At 35.5% G+C, this 22,181-nt stretch overlaps 1 protein-coding gene across 3 annotated transcripts in view; it reads left to right on the top strand.

The window, feature by feature from the left end:
- The window catches only part of LOC102801496 (calcium uptake protein 3, mitochondrial-like), a 98,228-nt gene that overhangs the window by 18,213 nt on the left and 57,834 nt on the right, over positions 1-22,181 (top strand). For all 3 annotated transcript variants that reach the window (XM_085497751.1, XM_085497750.1, XM_085497749.1), the window contains exon 2: positions 20,453-20,606. In XM_085497751.1, the coding sequence (XP_085353877.1) occupies positions 20,453-20,606 (154 nt within the window). The remainder of the gene's footprint in view (positions 1-20,452; positions 20,607-22,181) is intronic.

Below are 22,181 nucleotides of genomic sequence, written 5' to 3'. Positions count from 1 at the left end.
TAAGATCACCATAAACATGGTTTGAGATGTAAGACAGCAAAGACATGTTTATACTTAGGCCAGACTTTTTTTATTCCTTGTTTCTCGAGTTTTTATAAGGCACTTTTTTTTGAGGCGGGCGAAAAATAAATAAAATTAATTCTTTTTTTCCATTAGTTTTGTGTGATTCTCAAAGAATTGTAAGTGAAATCATTGATCGAAGAGAAAAAATTAAATAAAATTTTATTCCATATATAACCTTGTTTCTCATCTGCGCGAGACTTCGGTACTTTGATCATCATACTCCCACGAAAATGCAACTTGGGTGGGGGAAAAAAATGAAGATAAAAATAAGTTTTTTTCAGCAATTTTTTGCACTTACAAGTCGGCGGGCGCGAGAAATTACGCTGAAATAAAATTATATTTTTATTTAATTTCTGGATCCTGTTCATTCGGCGGGTTCGCGAAACAAGAGATAATAAAAGTCTGGCCTTATATAAATTTATGACCTCAACTGTTTTCAGTTGAAGTTAGTCTCATTCAAATCCAAACGAGATGATCAGTCAGTACACACCCCTATTCCATGAAGTGTTCACACATAAATTAAAATGCGTTAGAACAGCCACCTTCCCTTCGTAAGCTTATTCAATGTGTAGCCACCATCATGTGTATTATTGTGCATGAAAGTAACTGAGACTAATTTATTTTCTATATTTCTAAATTTTACAAAATCAAAACTTGACCCTGATACATTAATTAGGTACTCTTCAGATAAAAAAACACATGAAAACCTGATTCATACATGTTTTTGGGGGCTTTTTTTAATAAACAGTTGCAGTTAGTTGCTTTCTCATCCAGCCATCACTTAGAGTTTCACGATAAACTGCTGTGGCAGTGGAAAATAAAATAAAACAAACAACAACAATAAATAAACAACAGTAATACTATTAATAGAAATTTAAATTAAACAACAGTCAGAAACACTGACTGAGAGTGCAAGATAACTTGTGTGTTGGTAACCAGACTGGAGTACAATATCTAAGTATGTTCATGGCTTGACATTAACTTTTAAACTCACTTGTACAAAATGTACATGTATGTTTGCCTACAGGACTCTCCTCATTGTCAAACCCTGAGCTGGTTACTGTAAAACATGTCTTTTTCGTGAGCATGTCTTTTTTGCGATTTTAGCAAGAGAACTGATTCGCTAATTCAAGATGTCGCTAATGACTTTATTATCAATTCAAAATGGCTGCCAAACAAAGAAATCAACAATAACAAGAGAGATTCGCTGAATCAACACTTCGCTATTACGTCATTTTACCACAATTTGCTAAAATTGTATGCGGCTTTTTCAACATGTTTTACAGTATATTCTCAGCTGTTCACCTAATGGTATGAATTATGGTGCATATTTGGTGGGAGATCGCATACCTTCAGTCTAATATTGCACCATGTTAGTTCAAAACAAAAAATTTATTCATATTTAGTTTAGGCAATCTCAGTGATTGTCCGTTGTTGTTCATGTAAACTTTTTAGCTCCGCTGTTGACTTAGTGGAGCGGAGCTTATCATATGATGGATTGTCCATCGTCTTCCATCTTCCGTCGCCCATCGGCGTCTGTCGTTGTTCGTCTACACTTTTTTACTTTTTTGACTTCTTCTTGAAAAACTACAAGCCTTCCCAAACCATAATATACAAGTAACCAGTGTATGAAGACCACCTGCCTATAGTGACCACATTTAGGCAGTCCCAAAGCATAATATATGAGTAACCTGTGTATAAAGACCACCTGCCTATAGTGACCATATTTAGGCAGTCCCAAAGCATAATATATGAGCAACCTGTGTATAAAGACCACCTGCCTATAGTGACCACATATAGGCAGTCCCAAAGCATAATATACAAGTAACCTGTGTATAAAGACCACCTGCCTATAGTGACCACATATAGGCAGTCCCAAAGCATAATATACAAGCAACCTGTGTATAAAAACCCACCTGTCTATAGTGACCACATTTAGGCAGTCCCAAAGCATAATATACAAGCAACCTGTGTATAAAGACCACCTGTTTTGTGTGACCACTGTTAGGCAGTCCCAAAGCATAATATACAAGCAGCCTGTGTATATAGACCACCTGCATATAGTGACCACTTTTAGGAAGTCCCAAAGCATAATATACAAACAACCTGTGTATAAAGACCACCTGTCTATAGTGACCACATTTAGGCAGTCCCAAGGCATAATATACAAGCAACCTGTGTATAAAGACCACCTGTTTTGTGTGACCACTGTTAGGCAGTCCCAAAGCATAATATACAAGCAGCCTGTGTATAAAGACCACCTGCCTATAGTGACCACTTTTAGGCAGTCCCAAAGCATAATATACAAACAACCTGTGTATAAAGACCACCTGTCTATAGTGACCACATTTAGGCAGTTCCAAAGCATAACGTAAATCCATTTGTGTATAAAGACTTATGTGACCACACAACCAAAATAATAATTTTTAATTTCTTAAAGTCAAACTTATTTGAATTTGACCACAACTCTGATAAATGTGTTTCTGCTGCAACAGTACCATCTAATAATTTTTGGACAAATATTACGTCAAATGTATGTTGACATTCAATAGAAAAAACATTCCAATCTCCATAAAAAGATCACCTGTTTATTAAGACCATTTTAATTAAGTTTCTTTGGTGGTGGCTATAAACTTGTTTTTAGCACATGTGGGTTTCATCCTGAATAGTGTGTTCTGTACACTTATGATAGGTAATGGAAGTTGGGTGCATGTACCGTTATACAGTACTGTAAACCTAAATTTCAATCTAGTCAGCTCAGCTTTACTCTATTATGGGCACGTGCCAACAAAGCATACATTATACCTATAGATTGTAGTGGCAGTTATGTGCAGTCTTAATAGGCATGTTATGTAGTTAATGATGTCTGCTGACCCTCATTATTTTGGTTGTACTACTATACGTTTACAGGTGTCCATGAATTTTAACAAAGCTAGTTTCACTTTTGTTGCTAATATATTGGTTGTTTTACACTGCTATTTTATGACTTCATTTTGTTTGCTTTCATGTTTCACTCCATTCATCTGCCTTAAATGACTTTCGACCTAGCACCATAGCAAGGATCATTAATCTTGATAACCTGGCTGCAAATTTTGAAAATGACTGTTTAAAACGCACATATTACATGTTTTTTTTGTTTTCGTTGTTAGACCAGTGATCTCTCCATTCTTTGAAGGGTCAATTCTATGGGGTTTAGGTAACGCAAACTTTAATGGAAATACAGCTGGTGGGAGACAGCTGTGCATGTTGAAGGTGCCATACCTATAAGATGCCTTAGTGTTAGCGTTTCCCATGAGACGTCTGTATTTTATGTATCTTTTAACACAGATAGGCATTTACTATCTGTAGTACCACTTAACATGTATTCAACTCAGTGAATTGTGTGTTGTGTACTGAATCATTTAGCGCGACAGTCATGAAGGGCTAACGTACCAAGACCTTGACTTATAAAAATAGGTGGGGAATGAGAAACTGCTTTCCTGAACAGTAACACCTGTGATTTGGGGAGATATTTTCAATAGCATGAATTGGGAGAATCATGATTCGCTCATTCAGACCTTGATTTGATTGAGTGATAGGTGAGTGAAGTGATCACTTGGCTTGGAAAGTAACATCTGTTGTACCATGACAGTCTGGAGAGTATGCAACTCATGGAGGACTAGTTGTACCATGACAGTCTGAAGGGTATGCCACTCATGGAGGACTACTTGTACTATGGCAGTCTGAAGGGTATGCATTTCATGGAGGACTAGTTGTACCATGGCAGTCTGAAGGATATGCAACTCATAGAGGACTAGTTGTACCATGGAAGTCTGAAGGGTATGCAACTCATGGAGGACTAGTTGTACAATGGCAGTCTGATGGTATGCAACTCATGGAGGACTAGTTGTACCATGGCAGTCTGAAGGGTATGCAACTCATAGAGGACTAGTTGTACAATGGCAGTCTGATGGGTATGCAACTCATGGAGGACTTCTTGTGTAATGGCAGTCTGAAGGATATGCAACTCATAGAGGACGAGTTGTACAATGGCAGTCTGATGGGTATGCAACTCATGGAGGACTAGTTGTAGAATGGCAGTCTGATGGTATGCAACGCATGGAGGACTAGTTGTACCATGGCAGTCTGAAGGGTATGCAACTCATAAAGGACTAGTTGTACAATGGCAGTCTGATGGGTATGCAACTCATGGAGGACTTCTTGTGTAATGGCAGTCTGAAGGATATGCGACTCATAGAGGACGAGTTGTACAATGGCAGTCTGATGGGTATGCAACTCATGGAGGACAAGTTGTACAATGGCAGTCTGATGGGTATGCAACTCATGGAGGACTTCTTGTACCATGGCAGTCTGAAGGATATGCAACTCATAGAGGACGAGTTGTACCATGGAAGTGTGAAGGGTATGCAACTCATGGAGGACAAGTTGTACAATGGCAGTCTGATAGGTATGCAACTCATGGAGGACTACTTTACCATGGCAGTCTGACGGGTATGCAACTCATGGAGGACTAGTTGTACAATGGCAGTCTGATGGGTATGCAACTCATGGAGGACTACTTGTACCATGGCAATCTCAAGCGTTTGCAACTCATAGAATACTAGTTGTACAATGACAGTCTGATGGGTATGCAACTCATGGAGGACTTAGTTGTACCATGGCAGTTTGAAGGCCTTGCAACTCATGGAGGACTAGTTGTACCACGGCAGTCTGACGGGTATGCAACTCATGGAGGACTAGTTGTACCATGGCAGACTGAAGGATATGCAAATCATGGAGGACTAGTTGTACCATTGCAGTCTGACGGGTATGCAACTCATGGAGAACTAGTTGTACCATGGCAGTCTGAAGGATATGCAACTTATGGAGAACTAGTTGTACCATGGAAGTGTGAAGGATATGCAACTCATGGAGGACTACTTGTACCATGGAAGTCTGAAGGTTATACAACTCATTGAGGACTAGTTGTACCATGGCAGTCTGAAGGGTATGCATTTCATGGAGGACTAGTTGTACCATGGAAGTCTGAAGGGTATGCAACTCACGGAGGATTAGTTGTACAATGGCAGTCTGATGGGTATGCAACTCATGGAGAACGAGTTGTACCATGGCAGTCTGATGGGTATGCAACTCATGGAGGACTAGTTGTAGAATGGCAGTCTGATGGGTATGCAACTCATGGAGGACTAGTTGTACCATGGCAGTCTGAAGGGTATGCAACTCATAGAGGACTAGTTGTACAATGGCAGTCTGATGGGTGTGCAACTCATGGAGGACTTCTTGTACCATGGCAGTCTGAAGGATATGCAACTCATAGAAGACAAGTTGTACAATGGCAGTCTGATGGGTATGCAACTCATGGAGGACAAGTTGTACAATGGCAGTCTGATGGGTATGCAACTCATGGAGGACTAGTTGTACAATGGCAGTCTGATGGGTATGCAACTCATGGAGGACTTAGTTGTACCATGGCAGTCTGAAGGGCTTGCAACTCGTGGAGGACTAGTTGTACCATGGCAGTCTGACGGGTATGCAACTCATGGAGGACTAGTTGTACCATGGCAGTCTGACGGGTATGCAACTCATGGAGGACGAGTTGTACCATTGCAGTCTGAAAAGTTTGCCACTCGTGGAGGACTAGTTGTTCAATGGCAGTCTAATGGGTATGCAACTCATGGAGGACTAGTTGTACAATGGCAGTCTGACGGGTATGCAACTCATGGAGGACTAGTTGTACCATGACAGTCTGACGGGTATGCAACTCATGGAGGACTACTTGTACCACAGCAGTCTGAAGGGTATGCAATTCATGGAGGACTAGTTGTACCATGGCAGTCTGAAGGATATGCAACTCATAGAGGACTAGTTGTACCATGGAAGTCTGACGAGTATGCAACTCACAGAGGACTAGTTGTACCATGGCAGTCTGACGGGTATGCAACTCATGGAGGACGAGTTGTACCATTGCAGTCTGAAAAGTTTGCCACTCGTGGAGGACTAGTTGTTCAATGGCAGTCTAATGGGTATGCAACTCATGGAGGATGAGTTGTACCATTGCAGTCTGAAAAGTTTGCCACTCGTGGAGGACTAGTTGTTCAATGGCAGTCTGACGGTATGCAACTCATGGAGGACGAGTTGTACCATTGCAGTCTGAAAAGTTTGCCACTTGTGGAGGACTAGTTGTTCAATGGCAGTCTGACGGGTATGTAACTCATGGAGGACGAGTTGTACCATTGCAGTCTGAAAAGTTTGCCACTCGTGGAGGACTAGTTGTTCAATGGCAGTCTAATGGTATGCAACTCATAGTGGACTAATTATACCATGGCAGTCTGCCGGGTATGCAACTCATGGAGGACGAGTTGTACCATGGCAGTCTGCCGGGTATGCAACTCATAGTGGACTAGTTGTACCATGGCAGTACATTGAACATTATAGAACCTTAGATCAAATTTGAAATGTTTGAATTGGAATGCCACCATTTTATTGTTGAAATGAAGCATTTCTGTCATGTTGGATGGATTTTTTTTTTCAAACTTGGTATATACCTTGTACATTATAGACCTTGATATACATCATCTTGATTTTCAGAACAGATGGAAAATGGTCATCTGGTGGTTGTATTATATTAATGAATACTGTTCCAGAGCCATATATCTGACATGCCTTGACCGATCATGTTGAAATTTATATATTTCTTAAACTTGATAATGGGGAGTCTGAATATGTAATGCATTTACTTGTTGTACCATGGCAGTCTGCCGGGTATGCAACTCTTGGAGGACTAGTTGTACCATGGCAGTCTGAAAAGTTTGCCACTCATGGAGGACTAGTTGTACCATGGCAGTCTGAAGGGTATGCAGCCTCACTCCCTGAGAGCCAACATGTTGTGTACAGTGAGAGCCATTGTAATGCACTTCACCATATAATTGAGTATTATCTGAAGTAACTTTACAATCTGACAGGATATATTTATAGTGTATCATATGGTTTTAGTGCTTGTCGTTATCCTTTAAAGCCTGTAATCTTGTTAAATTCTTATTGCTGCATGTTTCATGTTATGATCAAAGCAAACATTCCATATTACTTGGGTGTTGTCAAGAATTACGTTTGTTTCTGTGAGTAATATGTGAAGTGTGTGAGAAGTATTACTAAAGTATGTTAGTTGATCCACAGTTAATCCACCTGTCTCCTGATATAAATCAGCTGTCTCGTTCTCACACATTTGTACCAGTGAAGTAATAATGCACTTCTGATGATTCCCAAATTGACTGGATTTGGGGTTTTATGTAATAAATTTTCTTCTATTTATGCTGCAGAGATTGATAATTGTTCAAACTTGGTAGACAAATAATGTGTGTTTTTGTTTTGTATTCTAATACAAAATAACTGACTGGCTGGCTGTCTGTCTGTCATAATTTCTCAGTAGCATGATTTTGCTTGAATCTCAAATAGACATTGATTTTTTTCAAACTGTTGTACATGGGCAATAAGATGTTGAAAAATATTGATTTGTGTAAGCTGATATTAGATAATAATTTTGTATCAAAAGTGTCAATGTTCAAACTTTTTATTAGTCCCTGGTTCAAACGAAGTTCAAAACGAAGACTTGTAATTTGGTCTGCATTCGCCCTTCCGTCCGGAGTCATATTTCAGAACCCTGTGGACCAAATCTGTTCATTCTTTGCATGTGCCGAGTACTTTATCTGGGACTTTTTTGTAAAATGTGGTATCTTATGCAAGCTTTGTCAGTTTTTGTTCAAATTTGCTGCATGCATTGTACATGTTAGGATACACATATATGACCCATCTACATGTATGAAGAGGTCATCAGTAGTTTTCAGACCATATTCACATATGTTAATCAGATCATTTACATATTACATTTACATGTATAAAGAGGTCATCATTAGTTTTCAGACCAAATTCACATATGTTAATCAGATCATTTACATATTACATTTACATGTATAAAGAGGTCATCATTAGTTTTCAGACCAAACTCATACATGTTTAATAATCAGCTCATTTTCATAGTACATCTACATATATGAAGAGGTCATTATTAGTTTTCAAACCGAAAACTCATACATGTTAATCAGCTCATTTACATATTACATCTATATGTATGAAGAGGTCATTATTAGTTTTCAAACCTAATTCATACATGTTAATCAGCTCATTTACATATTACATCTACATGTATGAAGAAGTCATCATTAGTTTTTGGACCTAATTCATACATGTTAATCAGCTCATTTACATATTACACCTACAAGTATGAAGAGGTCATTAGTTTTCAGACCAAATTCTTGCATGTTAAATTACTTCATTTACATATTACATCTACATGTATGAAGAGGTCATTGGTTTTCAAACTAAATTCTTGTATGTTAAATCAGCTCATTTTCATATTACATCTACAAGTATGAAGAGGTCATTAGTTTTCAAACCTAATTCTTGTATGTAAAATTAGCTCATTTACATATTACATCTACAAGTATGAAGAGGTCATTAGTTTTCAAACCTAATTCTTGTATGTAAAATTAGCTCATTTGCATATTACATCTACAAGTATGAAGAGGTCATTAGTTTTCAAACCTAATTCTTGTATGTAAAATTAGCTCATTTACATATTACATCTACAAGTATGAAGAGGTCATTAGTTTTCAAACCTAATTCTTGTATGTAAAATTAGCTCATTTACATATTACATCTATATGTATGAAGAGGTCATCATTAGTTTTCAAACCAAAAACTCATAGATGTTAATCAGCTCATTTACATATTACATCTATATGTATGCAGAGGTCATTATTAGTTTTTTGACCAAATTCTTGCATATTAAATTACCTCATTTACATATTACCAGTTTTCTTAGTCTCTGTCTTGTGATGTCCTGAAAACAGGCTTCTTATTAAATAAGCCATATAAAATGTTCACAATTTCAACAAGAGTGTAACTCGAAGCCTATATATAGGATTGATAACATGTATGCACATGTATGGTCATATGTTTTGAGAACCATGAAGAGGGCAAAACGTGATCTATGTTCTCAGGAGTTTCTGGTGAGACTTTCTTGGGTTCAAGAGTTCTAACTTTATTTTTACCACTTTCTACTACTAACTTGGTATTTTGAAATATTTACATATATATGGCATAAACTGCTAAAGCATATCAAGTTTCAAATTCTACTTTGGGCTTTTACTTGAATGTATAATCTATTTTCTTTTTATTAAAGAAATTTTTGTAAGTCTATAGTAAGTGGATATGCATGGTGTGTCATGTGTTGTAAGAAATCTAAAAATACTTTATCTCTACATTCAATAGTCTTGATCTTAAAATCTAATGGTATTGGTTTCCTGTAATATTTCTCTTGCTATCAGTCCATGTCTTCTTGCTGATCAGTCAATGCCAATTTCACAAGAATATTTGACGTCATCTGTATGCATACCAAGTGATAAAATATGGCTGACTAATAATTTTGGATGTAGAAATATAAGTCCTTGGATTGTATTTGTAGTTATACATGTGTTATGTAAAAGACAGAGGTATGTTTATGGTCAAATAAAGGTCATATTTAGTCCCCGTTCGGACACAGTCCGAAAACGGGGACTTATGTTTTGACCTCCGTGTGTCCGTGCATGTATCTTAGAAATGCCTGGACCAATCACAATCAAACTTCACACATACATCATACATGATATCATACATATGCACATCAATTTGTTTCATGATCTGATTCAAGATGGCCGAATAGCAGCCAATTTTGTGCTAAAAATCATCAAAATCGAGCATTTTCCAGTTGTTTACAGATGGATTTTGTTCAAACCTTGTATATACATTGGACATTATAGGACCTTGATGCACATCACATCATTTTGTTTTACGATCTGATTCAAGATGGCCGAATGGCGGCCATTTTTTTGCTAAAAAATCATAAAAAGCAACCATTTCTCGGCTGTTTACAGATGGATTTTGCTCAAACTTGGTATTTACATTAGACATTATGGGACCTTGATGCAAATAATATTGTTTTTCAGATAACATTCAATATGGCCGACTGGCGGCCATTTTGTATTAATCAATGTGGTTCTCGTGCCATATCTCCAACTTGTTTTGTCTGATTATGTTCAAGTTTTAAATATTCATTATACATCATGTCATAGATATATTGTTTTGACGATCCTATTCAAAATGGCTGAATGGTTGTCATTTTTGTACTAAAAAATCATCAAATATCAAGCAACTCTGGCATTTATGGGTGGATTTTGTTCAAACTTGGTACATACATTAGACATTACGGGTTCCTGATGCACGTCATTTTATTTTTCAGATCAGATTCAAAATGGCTGTCTGGCGGCCATTTTGTTTTAATGAATGGGTTTCCAGACCCATATGTCTGACTTGTTTTGTCTGATTATGTTCAAATTTTTCATATTCATTATACATCATGTCACAGATATACGGATATATTGGTTTGATGATCTTTTTCAAAGTGTGCTATTTTTGTGCTGAAAAAACTCTCGAATATCAAGCATTTCTTGCATTTATGGATGGATTTTGTTCAAACTTATAACACACGTTAGACATTACAGGTTCCTGATGCATGTCATTTTATTTTTCAGATTGGATTCAAAATAGCTGACTGGCGACCATTTTGTTTTAATGATTGGGCTTCTAGAGCCATATCTCTTAAATGCTTTGACTGATTATATTCAAATTTTATATATGTGTATACATCATGTTATATATATACATGTATTCAAAATGGCTGATTTTGAATGCTGTTCCAGAGCAATAATTCTCAATATGGACAAGTACTTGTTTGACGATCAGATACAAATGTCAATCATTTTAATGTTAAAAATATCATATTCCTGACATGGTTATATTCCAGCTATATTACTATAAACATAACTAACGGGGACTGTGCCATGCATGGCTTGTTCAATGATTGATATTACATTTTATTTATGTCCTTCTCATAGAGCAAATACTGTACTTGAACATGTCAAATTGCAGTAAGTAAAACACAGGGGTGCATGAACTTGTTTTAGCTCTGCTGTCATTATAGGTGACAGAGCCGAGATGTTCATATAGGTAATTGTCGATCACCTGCACGTCTGTTGTCTTCTAGAAAACTACCAACCTGATTGCTTTGATATTTTATATGTACATGTTGGCATCTTCTGTCAATCTCTATCAGATTTTATTTTTGTGATGACATTATTAATTATCTATTTTCACAAATATTTTTGTCACAAAATGATATTTCAACTTTTTCTTGAAAAACTACCCGCCTGATTGTTTTAATATTTGTTGGATTGGCTTGTTCTCAACAACCAGAACCAAACTACTTATTTGTGGCTTAATTGCATTTATGGGTGTGTGTTGGATACTACAATGTTCTAGTAGGAAAGTGGCACTAGTTGACCGTCAGATTACTTGTTTATGATTTTTTTTTTTTTAAAAAAGGGATCATGAAGATCAAGAGTGGTGTTCGATGTCCTTTGTGGTTAAATCCTCCTGATTTGTGTAATCAACTGTCTTAAACAGAATATAAGCATAAAGCGAGCAGTCTTAGAATGGATAGTACCCAATAGATTGTGCCTATGCTTGCTATAAGTTCTAGAATCTATGAAATCTCCCTCTATACCCTTGGTAACATGCTTTATTGACATTACCAAACAATTCCTTTTCTTCTTTTTTTAATCTTGATGAATGCAGGGTAGACTCCTGTGCTAGCAAGTACTTTATACCCATGTATATCTCAACAATAGACATGTATAACAATCAAATTATAACAATACTATTATTCATTCTTCTTCAAAGAAACTCTGACCTTCTGTGTTGAAGGGCATGAGAAGTTGTTCTTTCTCTGTTGGTTTTGTACTTCAGATATTGATCTATGATTCAGTTTTGAGTTTCTCGATTATAGTTATATTTACTCATAGAAGTTAAATATATACTTGTGAATATTGAAATGGAACCGATACATGTGGTATACATTGCTGGATGTAATTAGAATCATTGTCAGTTTTAAGTTGCTAACATCAACATTTTTTCTATGCAGTTTTAATAGTAGATGTACTTAAATAAAATTGTATTTCTGAACGATGTTGATTTAATATTGATTAAGACTGGCCAGTGTTGACTTAAGATTGATCAAGACAATTTCTTGAAAGTTGGTGATACTTTGCGAAAATATTGCTTGTTGCTATGCATGGTCATATCATATGCATGAAAAAATTGGGGTCACAGACCACATTTTTGAGATAAATGTGTCATTACTTTACTCTGATTACATAATTCTCGATGGGGAGAACATTTATGAAAAAGAAAATACAGACCTATCTGTGAAGATATGTCCATTTTAGTAGTTTGTCATATGCTAATACATTGGCAATTAAACTGAAATCTATGAATTATATTTGTACATAACTGTGCAATAATCAAAAATGAAACTGCTTTCCAACAAATTTTGCTTTGAGATACTCGTATTTCATCAAAATTAGCCATCGTCAAATGTACCTAGTATATCAAATTATCAAGCATGGAAATACCCTTGTTACATTTGTTGAATCTGTTTTGACATCACTACTACCTTCGTTGTCCTGTTTTTATGTTCGATTTCACACACATAGCAAAGGATCTCGCAGTTTTTTTTAGTTTTGTGAGATCTTTATTGTATATGTCAACATTTTGCATACTGTCATATCTTTTAAATTCTTGATATGATTAACTTCCTCAACCGAATATGAGTATGCTTCTTCATGTTAATCCATATCAGATATTAACTTCATGATAGATAGATATGTTTGCCCATGAAGTCACCTCTACTCTTTTTGTGACTGTTGTACCAGGCACACAGCGGGAGTTGTTACGGTTCCCCTGTCTCTGTGTATATACATGTATGTCAAGGACCTCTTTATTTGATTTCAATCTTTTATTCAAACAGATAGAAAATATGAAAACGGAACCTTCAATATATATATATATGTATTGGGTTCATTACTATGATGACCATTCAACTCTTCTCAGCTATCTCAATCTGTCACTTGGAAATTTATATTTGTTTTCAGCTTACTACTTAGTGAAGCCCATCAACAAACATTAGTGAATCCTTACCCTGTATCCTTCATTAACCCCATGAAATCATCAGCAACTATTTCCTCTGCTTCAGGCAGCTATTTCTCCCCCCAAGGATATCATGTTAATAATTGGGGACAAAGTATTTCCAATAGTGTGTTAATGTACTGTCTTATTTGTTTGTTTTCATATAATTAGTCATTTCTGTCTATGTCCTTGATTCTTCAGGTTGTTGCCTTTCTCACTTGAACTTCTATAGACTAAACTTTGAGCTAAGCCTGGCTCCGTTTTCACTCAGTTGTTATCTTTGTATATTTTCTTTGTCAGAGTTTTGATGTCTAGCTGACAGATGATGGTATTGGTGTAGTACCGCTACCAGTCACAGTATCAAGTCTCCCAGCAGATTATATTTGCTGATTCAATTTGACATCATTCTAGGCCATATTCTTGTGTTTTTTATCCCATTCCCTCCCAAAGGCAGATAGATAAGATATATATTAAATTGTCCTCATTGTATTCTTACTATGAGGCATTCACATGGCTATGCAGTAGTGGAATAAATATTCATACAATGTTGTGTGTTCTGATGATACACAGATAAAAGCTTACCTCAAGTTGATGTTATTTAGGGTGGGGTTTATTGTTCTAACAAACTCTGATCTAGCCCAATGCTTCAAAAATCGCTTGAAAATATGTGATCTACCATAATTGCAGTCGTTATTGTATATTAAAAATATCACAGGTTGGGATCTTACAATTCTGGGTGATTTTTTTCTTCTTCAAAAAAAATATATTTAACAATAGACCTTAGAAAAGTCCACGATTTAAAGTAAAATTGTCCCAATACTTGGTAAACACTTAAAGACTGCATATCATATTGAGCAATTCAGCCTATAATATTTTGTTTTATTTTTATGCTGAATAATTCGCTATATACCTTTGATGATGGTCCGTTTTGATGAAGTAAGGTTATCACAACACAATATTTCCCTCTCAAAGATTAGCATTTCAAAATTGAGCCATTAAAAACAGAAATTCATATTGCTTGAATTTTGCAGCAGATGTACGATCTGCACTTTTCACACAATATGCAAAATCCCACAGTGAATAAAAAATCCTCTATATGGTTCAGAGTTGGCACACAGACCATGCATCCTTAGGTACATACACAATTTTGATTTGCAGATTATTATGAAGTATTTAATATGATTTCTGTATACTTGGAACATTGGCATGTGTAGACATTTGTAGAAACCATGTTTCAGTATCTATACCATGCCTCCAATATCTTTAGAGCACATAGGAGTTCTTTGTGTTCCGTTTAATCAAATTTGACAGACTCACAGACACCAATGTGTCTTTTAAGCAGGGAGGTTGCACTATTTTTAGTGACAAAACTATGCTTACCACTTATTTACTGGTATGCAAATGGTGCATTCAGACAATGATACAGTGGTCTTGAAAAACATCTTGCTTATAGTTATGACACCTGGTAAAATCTCATTATGCAACAGTTTAGTTTGTGCCTTCAAAAGCTACTCACAGCCACATCTTTAGTTTTTTTTAACTCCGCTGTCGAATTAGCCCGTCTCAAAGACGTCTCTCCCTAGCAGTCAAAAAGCCCCCCCCCCCCCCAACTTGATTTTTGGGATTATATTTCAACTCAAGATCCTTAGAAAGCAGTCGTGTTAGAGGGTAGACTGGCAGCCATTTTGGTTGTCCATCTATACGTCAGTCGTTCATTCGTTCATTCATTAGTTCATTCATTCATTCATTCATTCATTCATTCATTCAATGATCCACACTATGTAATATCTGCTAAAAATCATACTGTGCAAAACCTTTGAACTTTTTCTCTGTGAATGCTTATAATTCAGAATATCAAAGATAGTCTTTATAAAGCAGGAGAACTCTCTTTACACTAAAGATATAAGCTTGAAGCACCTGCTTTTTAACATCTGCTTACCAACAAAATCAATAATCTAGTGTCTTTAAACCACACTTGAAAAGTATCAGTTTTATAGGTACAATACTGATTATTTGGATATATAAAAATTGAGACGTCTTGATTTCTCTATTTAGATTCACTACAAGCATTGAGACGTCTGGAAATCTCTGTTGGTATACTCCCTTTGTAATGGAACGAAAACGGATTATGCATTGGTACTACAAGTTAAATGATATCTTTTTCATCACTGTACATATCTTTTTTGCTGTAATAATGTGGATAACTAATAATAACCAAAGTTTATGCTTCACTTCTATATATTGTAGGGCTGCAAGTGTTAAAAAATAATTATTATAATCTCTCAATCTGAATTGTCTGTGATCCTCGGCATCACTCCTTTCTGTTTTTAACAACCTACTCAGAGTTTGTGCGCCATTTCTTCTGAGGGCAGGTCGCACGTGTCAAAGAATATGACTATTGTCGGCATCAGCTGAGGTTACAACAAAGACTATTTATTTACGCTTAGTGCATGGTGTTTTCCAAACAATTTACTGGTCTGTTTGAAGCGAGTATGTTTCACCACGTGCGATGTCTCACAAAGACCAGTAGTTCACTATGTGTGCAACAACAATTTGTCATCGTTTTTGTAAATAGTCTATCCATTTTGCGGTGTTCTGTCTTATTGTTATTGGTTAAGTGGGTCACTTAGGGAGGGAGGTGAGAGCTTTACTTTCACAGTGCTAACTACCTTCTTTAGATCTATGAGTGCGGGTCGACACTGGGATCGTAAAACTACATGATGACGCAACAACATGATGTGTTGTAAATCAACATATTTACCTGTTGAAAGTGACTTTCTAGCCATGACTTGAATGTGACGAGCACTGCACTGAATTGCACAGAACCAAAAATACAAACAATTTCTCAGAGTTTGACAAATTAAACAATACAACTGATATTGATTTGCTCAATGTTTTTTTCATAATTTATTCACTTTGTCAGTGTTTGAAATCACTGCTCGCCCATACATCCAAGACAGGTAACTTTCCAATCGGGCTGGTTAAAATTAAAACTTGCATGCCCGGTGGTCTGGCAACATTTTTCATGGTCTGTTTCAATACAAATAATACTGTTGGATTAAGTTGAACACCATTCCCTCTCTGATGGGTGTTACAATTTAAAATAGTTTTTGTGGTGCTTACTTTGAAATGGGAATGATGTGTATTTTAAAATGATCTTTAATGCACGATTAATAACTTTCTGACTGGGCTGGTAAAACTTTAATGTTACCTGCTCTGGTGAAAGAATATTTTTCACTTACTTTATTGTGAAATATGTTGGTCATTTCTAAATGCAATTGTTTAGACTTTTTCTGCTGTACTTTTTCATATCATTGTTGTGTTTTTGAATAAAACATGTATTTTTTGCGTGTAGGTTTTGGTTTTTATACATACCCCCGGTACCTCCTTAAAGTTCTCTTGTAACGTAACCTGCAGATGCACAGTAAATCGGCAATGTTACACTGATGGGTTTCTGGATATACATGTAAAGTAATATATGATCATCTACCGACCGACCACTGCATTGACCCCCCTAGCTATTGACAAGTTAAAAGCAAACTCTGCTGTTTAAGTTACTACATTTGCCCAGTGGCTGATTTGTAGTTAAGTGATTTGTGATATTACTCTATTGTGTTCTGTTTTGTTTACAGTTGTCTATGTACACTAATTGTTCAAGGTTGCTAAAAATTCGAAACATTGTAGCTAAATGTTGTGGACCACCGTCACTGTCTGGTGAATCATTTTTAAATTTAGGGATTGACCATCTGAAACTTGGAGGTGAAAGATTTCTGGCATTGGGAGGGGGGGGGGGGGTATGCAAACTTTGAAAAATAAAATTCCACTGGAATTTACAGAAAAAATAACAAAAATATATTTTTAAAATATAATCTTGTACACATTTAACGAAGAAAAGCACAAGAACCAAAATCAATTCTAGCAGCACCTTCATTAAAAAAAAATTACCTCGAAAATAAGTAAAGAAAAATTGATTTGCCTCAATAGTTCTACTTCCCCTTCCCTATACCCCTGAGTTTCAAATGGTCAACCCCTTAATCCACATATTGTTCTCTACCAGAGTATGATTTCAGTGAATACATAATTATTCACATTGTTTTAATTCCGCCAATAAAAAAAATCCACTAGTTCTACCCAATATGTAAAATTACTCTGGCCGTTCCATGAATTTAAAACCAAGTGAATATGGGCAAAATCAAAACATTGACATTAAAATTATTTGTGTTTCTCTTTGTGTGATATTGTAAATAGCAGCACATACAGTAGCTGGTGTTGTGAAGTGGATGTAGAAAAAGCCCTGAGAGATGAATTAATGAGACTTGTAACATGTACACAGCTCATATCAAATTACTTGACTAACTGGATTGTTTTATAATTGAGACACAATTCCTAGACTACTGTAGACAGGATGTGATGATAATTATTCATTTGAAAAATGGTAATTTGTGGGAATCAATCCGTCATCTTTTTTTATATGTGGGGATTAGTGATAAACTTTCACAAATCCAATAGAGCAAGGAATGCTGTAAAATGACTAATTTTCAGTAGGTTTAAATTTCACTGATTTGCCATTTCAGGCATATTCAGTTGGTTTTAAATTCACGGTTTTATCATTTAGATAATGTGTTCTATGCTAAATTTACATATTCACTGGGTTTTAATTTAGCACATTTTCCAGTCAGCGAAATAAACCAAATTAAAACCCAGTGAATAATTAACCCCTTTACAGTATAGTGTAATTTTGTACTGAGTGTTTTCGTCTCGCTTTGGGGTCTTGTGACTGTTGTTTGGCAAGTTTGATTACCTGAATATGTATGTGTGAAAATATGAGAATTGGCCAGTATTTAAAATACTACATTCTTTAATAAAGCTGAACAAAAAATAAATTCACACAATTCAGAAGTATTAGCAAAGGAAATTAAAACCCAAAACGATGTCTGGCATTTAGACGCACCAAAAAGCATTGAAGGTGTACATTTCCCACAACTTATGAAATTACAGTCCTTGTCAAATTATATCACCATGACCCCAATAAAGCACTATGATTGATCACAGAATGCAATATTGTCTCTGCCAAAGATGTCAAATTATCAAATCAACCAAATTGATAGTGATGTTAACACAGATTTGTCTTGCTATGTGACAAGCTTGAATGAACACAAGCTCAAACCCATATCACCTCATTACAAATAGTCCAATCAATGATGACTAGTGTGTACATTGGTTTCTGGATGTCTGCTTTCCCAGTCCAGAGTTCAAAATAAAAAACAAACATTCTCATTTTTCAAAGAATAAACCTGAAAAATTGTTGGGGACAATGTCAGTCAAAGTCAAGTTAGGATCTTCCTGCTCAAAAAGTATTAAATTCTTTTTTTTTTCCCAGGAAACATGTAGGTACAGTAAAACCACTAATTTTCACAATTTTGATGTTTACTGGGTTTTTAAGTCTACGAACTTGGCAGGAAAACGATGATTTTTGTTGTTGTTATTTTGTGTATTTAATTTAGTGAATTTTACATATCAGAAAAAATTATAAAATTAAAAATCAGTGAATAATTTATACTTTAACAGTACTGTGAAAATGCCGAAAGTGGAGGTCTGAGTCTCCCACCAATTTGACTTTCATATTAAATTGCATAGTTTCCCACTCACATCCTGTTCGTGACCAGTTTGGGAGTCATCTATTATAACTTGTGTACAAAGTACATTGATTTATAATGTTAATACCAAAACATGGTAGGAAGGGCATAAGGACATTCAGTTCCTGAATACCAGTTCAGGATAATGTATATGTGAAAATATCTGTTCAAAGTGGAATCATGTATTATGAAATATTATATAAACTGTTAATTTTCCTGCCAGAATATTTGATCATTATTGGTGTTTTTATAAGCACAAAATTGTGCAAAATTTTGTTGTCTTAAAATTAAAATGCTACAAAGTTTCAAACCTTATGCACCAGTCACTGGCAGCATAGTGGCTGTTGCGTCAGCGATGAGATTGGTAGAGCTACAAATCCTACCTTAAGCTGAACACCACTTAAGTATTGACCCTCCTACCCTGGGTGAGGTGCCACAGACTCAATGGAAAGTCTAATTCCACTGGCCGAGATTCATTCACTAACAAATGCGACATTGTTGAAACCTTGGTTAAAGTCAACAGGTGCTTGTGTTCGACCGAGCCTGGTTTACACCAAGATAGTGCATTAAATTGCTATTTGACAGTCATATAGTTGCAAACAAGATTTTAGCTTCTGTAGCAAAAATGCACTACAATTTGTGTATAATATGAGCACTTTTAATTTGCATATTAAGTATGGTGAGGCAACAGTGACATTCAATGTCGCCTGCAGTGAATATAAAAGATATAGGAGTCCAGTGAATCCTGGAATGGAATCCTGTAACTCATGTAGTGCTGCTATTGTTAAATAAGTTGGGTAATCACACACAAGGCATTTCTCAGTCTGTCTATGTAGTAGTTTGTGTAATGACGATATAAACTATTCAACTGCAAAATCAGGTCACAGTAAACTTGCAATAGACTTAAACTTACATGTACTACAACTTGTACTTTTAGAATACTTAATGTCGTGTTTTTCTGTGATTTGTTTGATGCAGAATAAATGTCATGTACTGAATGGTTTAAAATTTAGTGGAAATGTTTCAGAGTAATTTAATAGGGAGAGAAAGAATTTTTGCTTTTTCATTTTCATAGCCACTTAGTATTTAATGTATAGATACTGGTACTAGCTGTTAACTTGTTTCTGAACGATGACAATTTTCATGCTTTGAAATTCATCTTAACCAGTGGTGGTAAATAATAAATTTGTGGTACTTATAGCGTGAAGTAATTCACCATTAGTGACTGGCATAGTGTTAAAGTGTTGGAAGACTAGGTTCGCAGTTAATACTGTAAAATACTTTATTTTGGCTGGAATTTATTTTCGCTGAAAAGACTTTTTGGGTGTTTTGTATGAAATTTATTTTCACTGATTCTTGATGATTTATGTGTAAAATATGGAAAAAAAATGTATATTCGCGGGATTTTGTAGATTCACTAAATTATTCATTCCAACGAAAATAGCGAACATTAATTCCAAGTGAAAATAAAGTAATTTACAGTAATTACTGGTACTGATAATTGAGGCCAATATAGCAGCCATAGGAAGGTTACCCTCCTCATTACTTCAGATTCTTACACATGTGGAACCATTCATTTTTTTTGGTTTATTTACTTAATTCAACCTTGTTTTTTGTTTTGTTTATTTTGTCTACAGGAGAAGGACACCAAGGAGCAGGATGATACTCTCACTCCGCATCTCTCAAAAAAAGAGGAGAGGTTCCAGGAGTTTGCTTCCTGTGAATATGATGGTCAAATGTTTATGACACCTCAGGATTTCCTAGAGTCAGTCACACAGGAAGAGCCTAGAGGTAGGATTTAATGGCTTTTTTCATTTTGTGTCCGTTGATGGCATACATGAAGAAAGTAACGATGTTTAGACTCATTCCAAATATAGTGAAAATAATCAACACATTTGAATCATTGTATGGGTGGAATTAATCCTTGTTTAGTAATAGAACTTGATTTTATCTGAGATTTAGGGATAGTAGATGTCATTACCAAATAGTAGATGTCATTTGAATATTGTAAATTGCTTGGTAAGAAAACCTGATATTAGGGTTAATACAGTGGAGTCAAAGGAATCATGGGTTTAAACATTAAATCATGGCCCTACATACACAGAAGCATGGCATATACGAACTACTAACATTAGTGAGTTCAAATTGTCACTGAAAAATGGCTTTTCATTGTGTTTTATCTTTACAAAAAAACATAGCAGAATTGACATCATCCTAACAAAACATGTGTACAGTACACAGTAGAGGTGTGGTGAATTTGTTTGAAGGGAATGCTGTTTAAAAAAATGACTTGTTTGATAAGCTTTGATCTTTTGGACAGTCTGTGTTTTGATACCTGGTCCTTCAAACATCATTTCTTGTGAACACTGGGTAATATTGAATTTTGTCGTCTTGTATATTCGACACATCACTGGCTGGCACTGTTTTTAAATTCCCATTCATTTTAGCCATCTGCAGAGGGTTTCAGGGATCTGTTAATTGATTTGAACTTTATTTGACGTCTTATTAAAGTCACTGGCCATGTAATGAAATTTGGTGAGAAAACACAATTGGCTGAATAATATCTATGTAATGTAGAGATATAATTGATTTTATATGCTCATTTACATAATTATTATATTTATGTACTGTAAAATGATTAATTTTCACTGGGTTTAAATTTCGCTGATTTACCATTTCAGGCATATTCAGTGGTTTTAAATTTACAGTTTTATCATTTAGATAATGTGTTCTATGCTAAATTTTACATATTCACTGGGTTTTAATTTAGCGCATTTTCCAGCCAGCGAAATAAACCAAATTAAAACCCAGTGAATAATTAACCTATTTACAGTATGCCCTGTTCAGAGTGTATTTTAATATCAATACAAGAATATACCTGTGTTCATACATGCTTGGTATATTGTTAGAAGCACATGGCCAATTCACTTGTTACTGGAGAGCGTTTACAATGTTTTTAGTTACACCATTTGTTGTATTGATATAATGATCTGACAAAAAAATATTGTATTCTGGTAGACTGTAGAACCATTTATTTTCACTGGCGTTTAATTTTCAGTTTTTTGATGTATTGAGCAAATTCACTGGGTGTTACGTTCACAATAAGAAACAAGTTCTATTGTTATTTTACATGTTCACATAGATCTAATTTCACTTATCTGCGAAAATAGAGAAATTAAAAATAATACCTGATTAAGGTATAACGTATTTGCTTTATTATAAACCCATCTCCAATAGAAGCACACAATAAATAAAAATACATCTTTAGAATTTAAAGCAGCGGAGTCGTCACCTGCGCATGCGTCAGATGGCCATAGCATGTCATTGTTTACAAACAAGTGTCTACCCATGAGCCTTTGCGTTTTT

This window comes from Saccoglossus kowalevskii, chromosome 4 (assembly GCF_978046115.1).
Source record: "Saccoglossus kowalevskii chromosome 4, keSacKowa6.1, whole genome shotgun sequence".
In the NCBI taxonomy this organism is placed as follows: Eukaryota; Metazoa; Hemichordata; class Enteropneusta; family Harrimaniidae; genus Saccoglossus; species Saccoglossus kowalevskii.
This window is presented reverse-complemented; position numbering and strand designations above follow the sequence as displayed.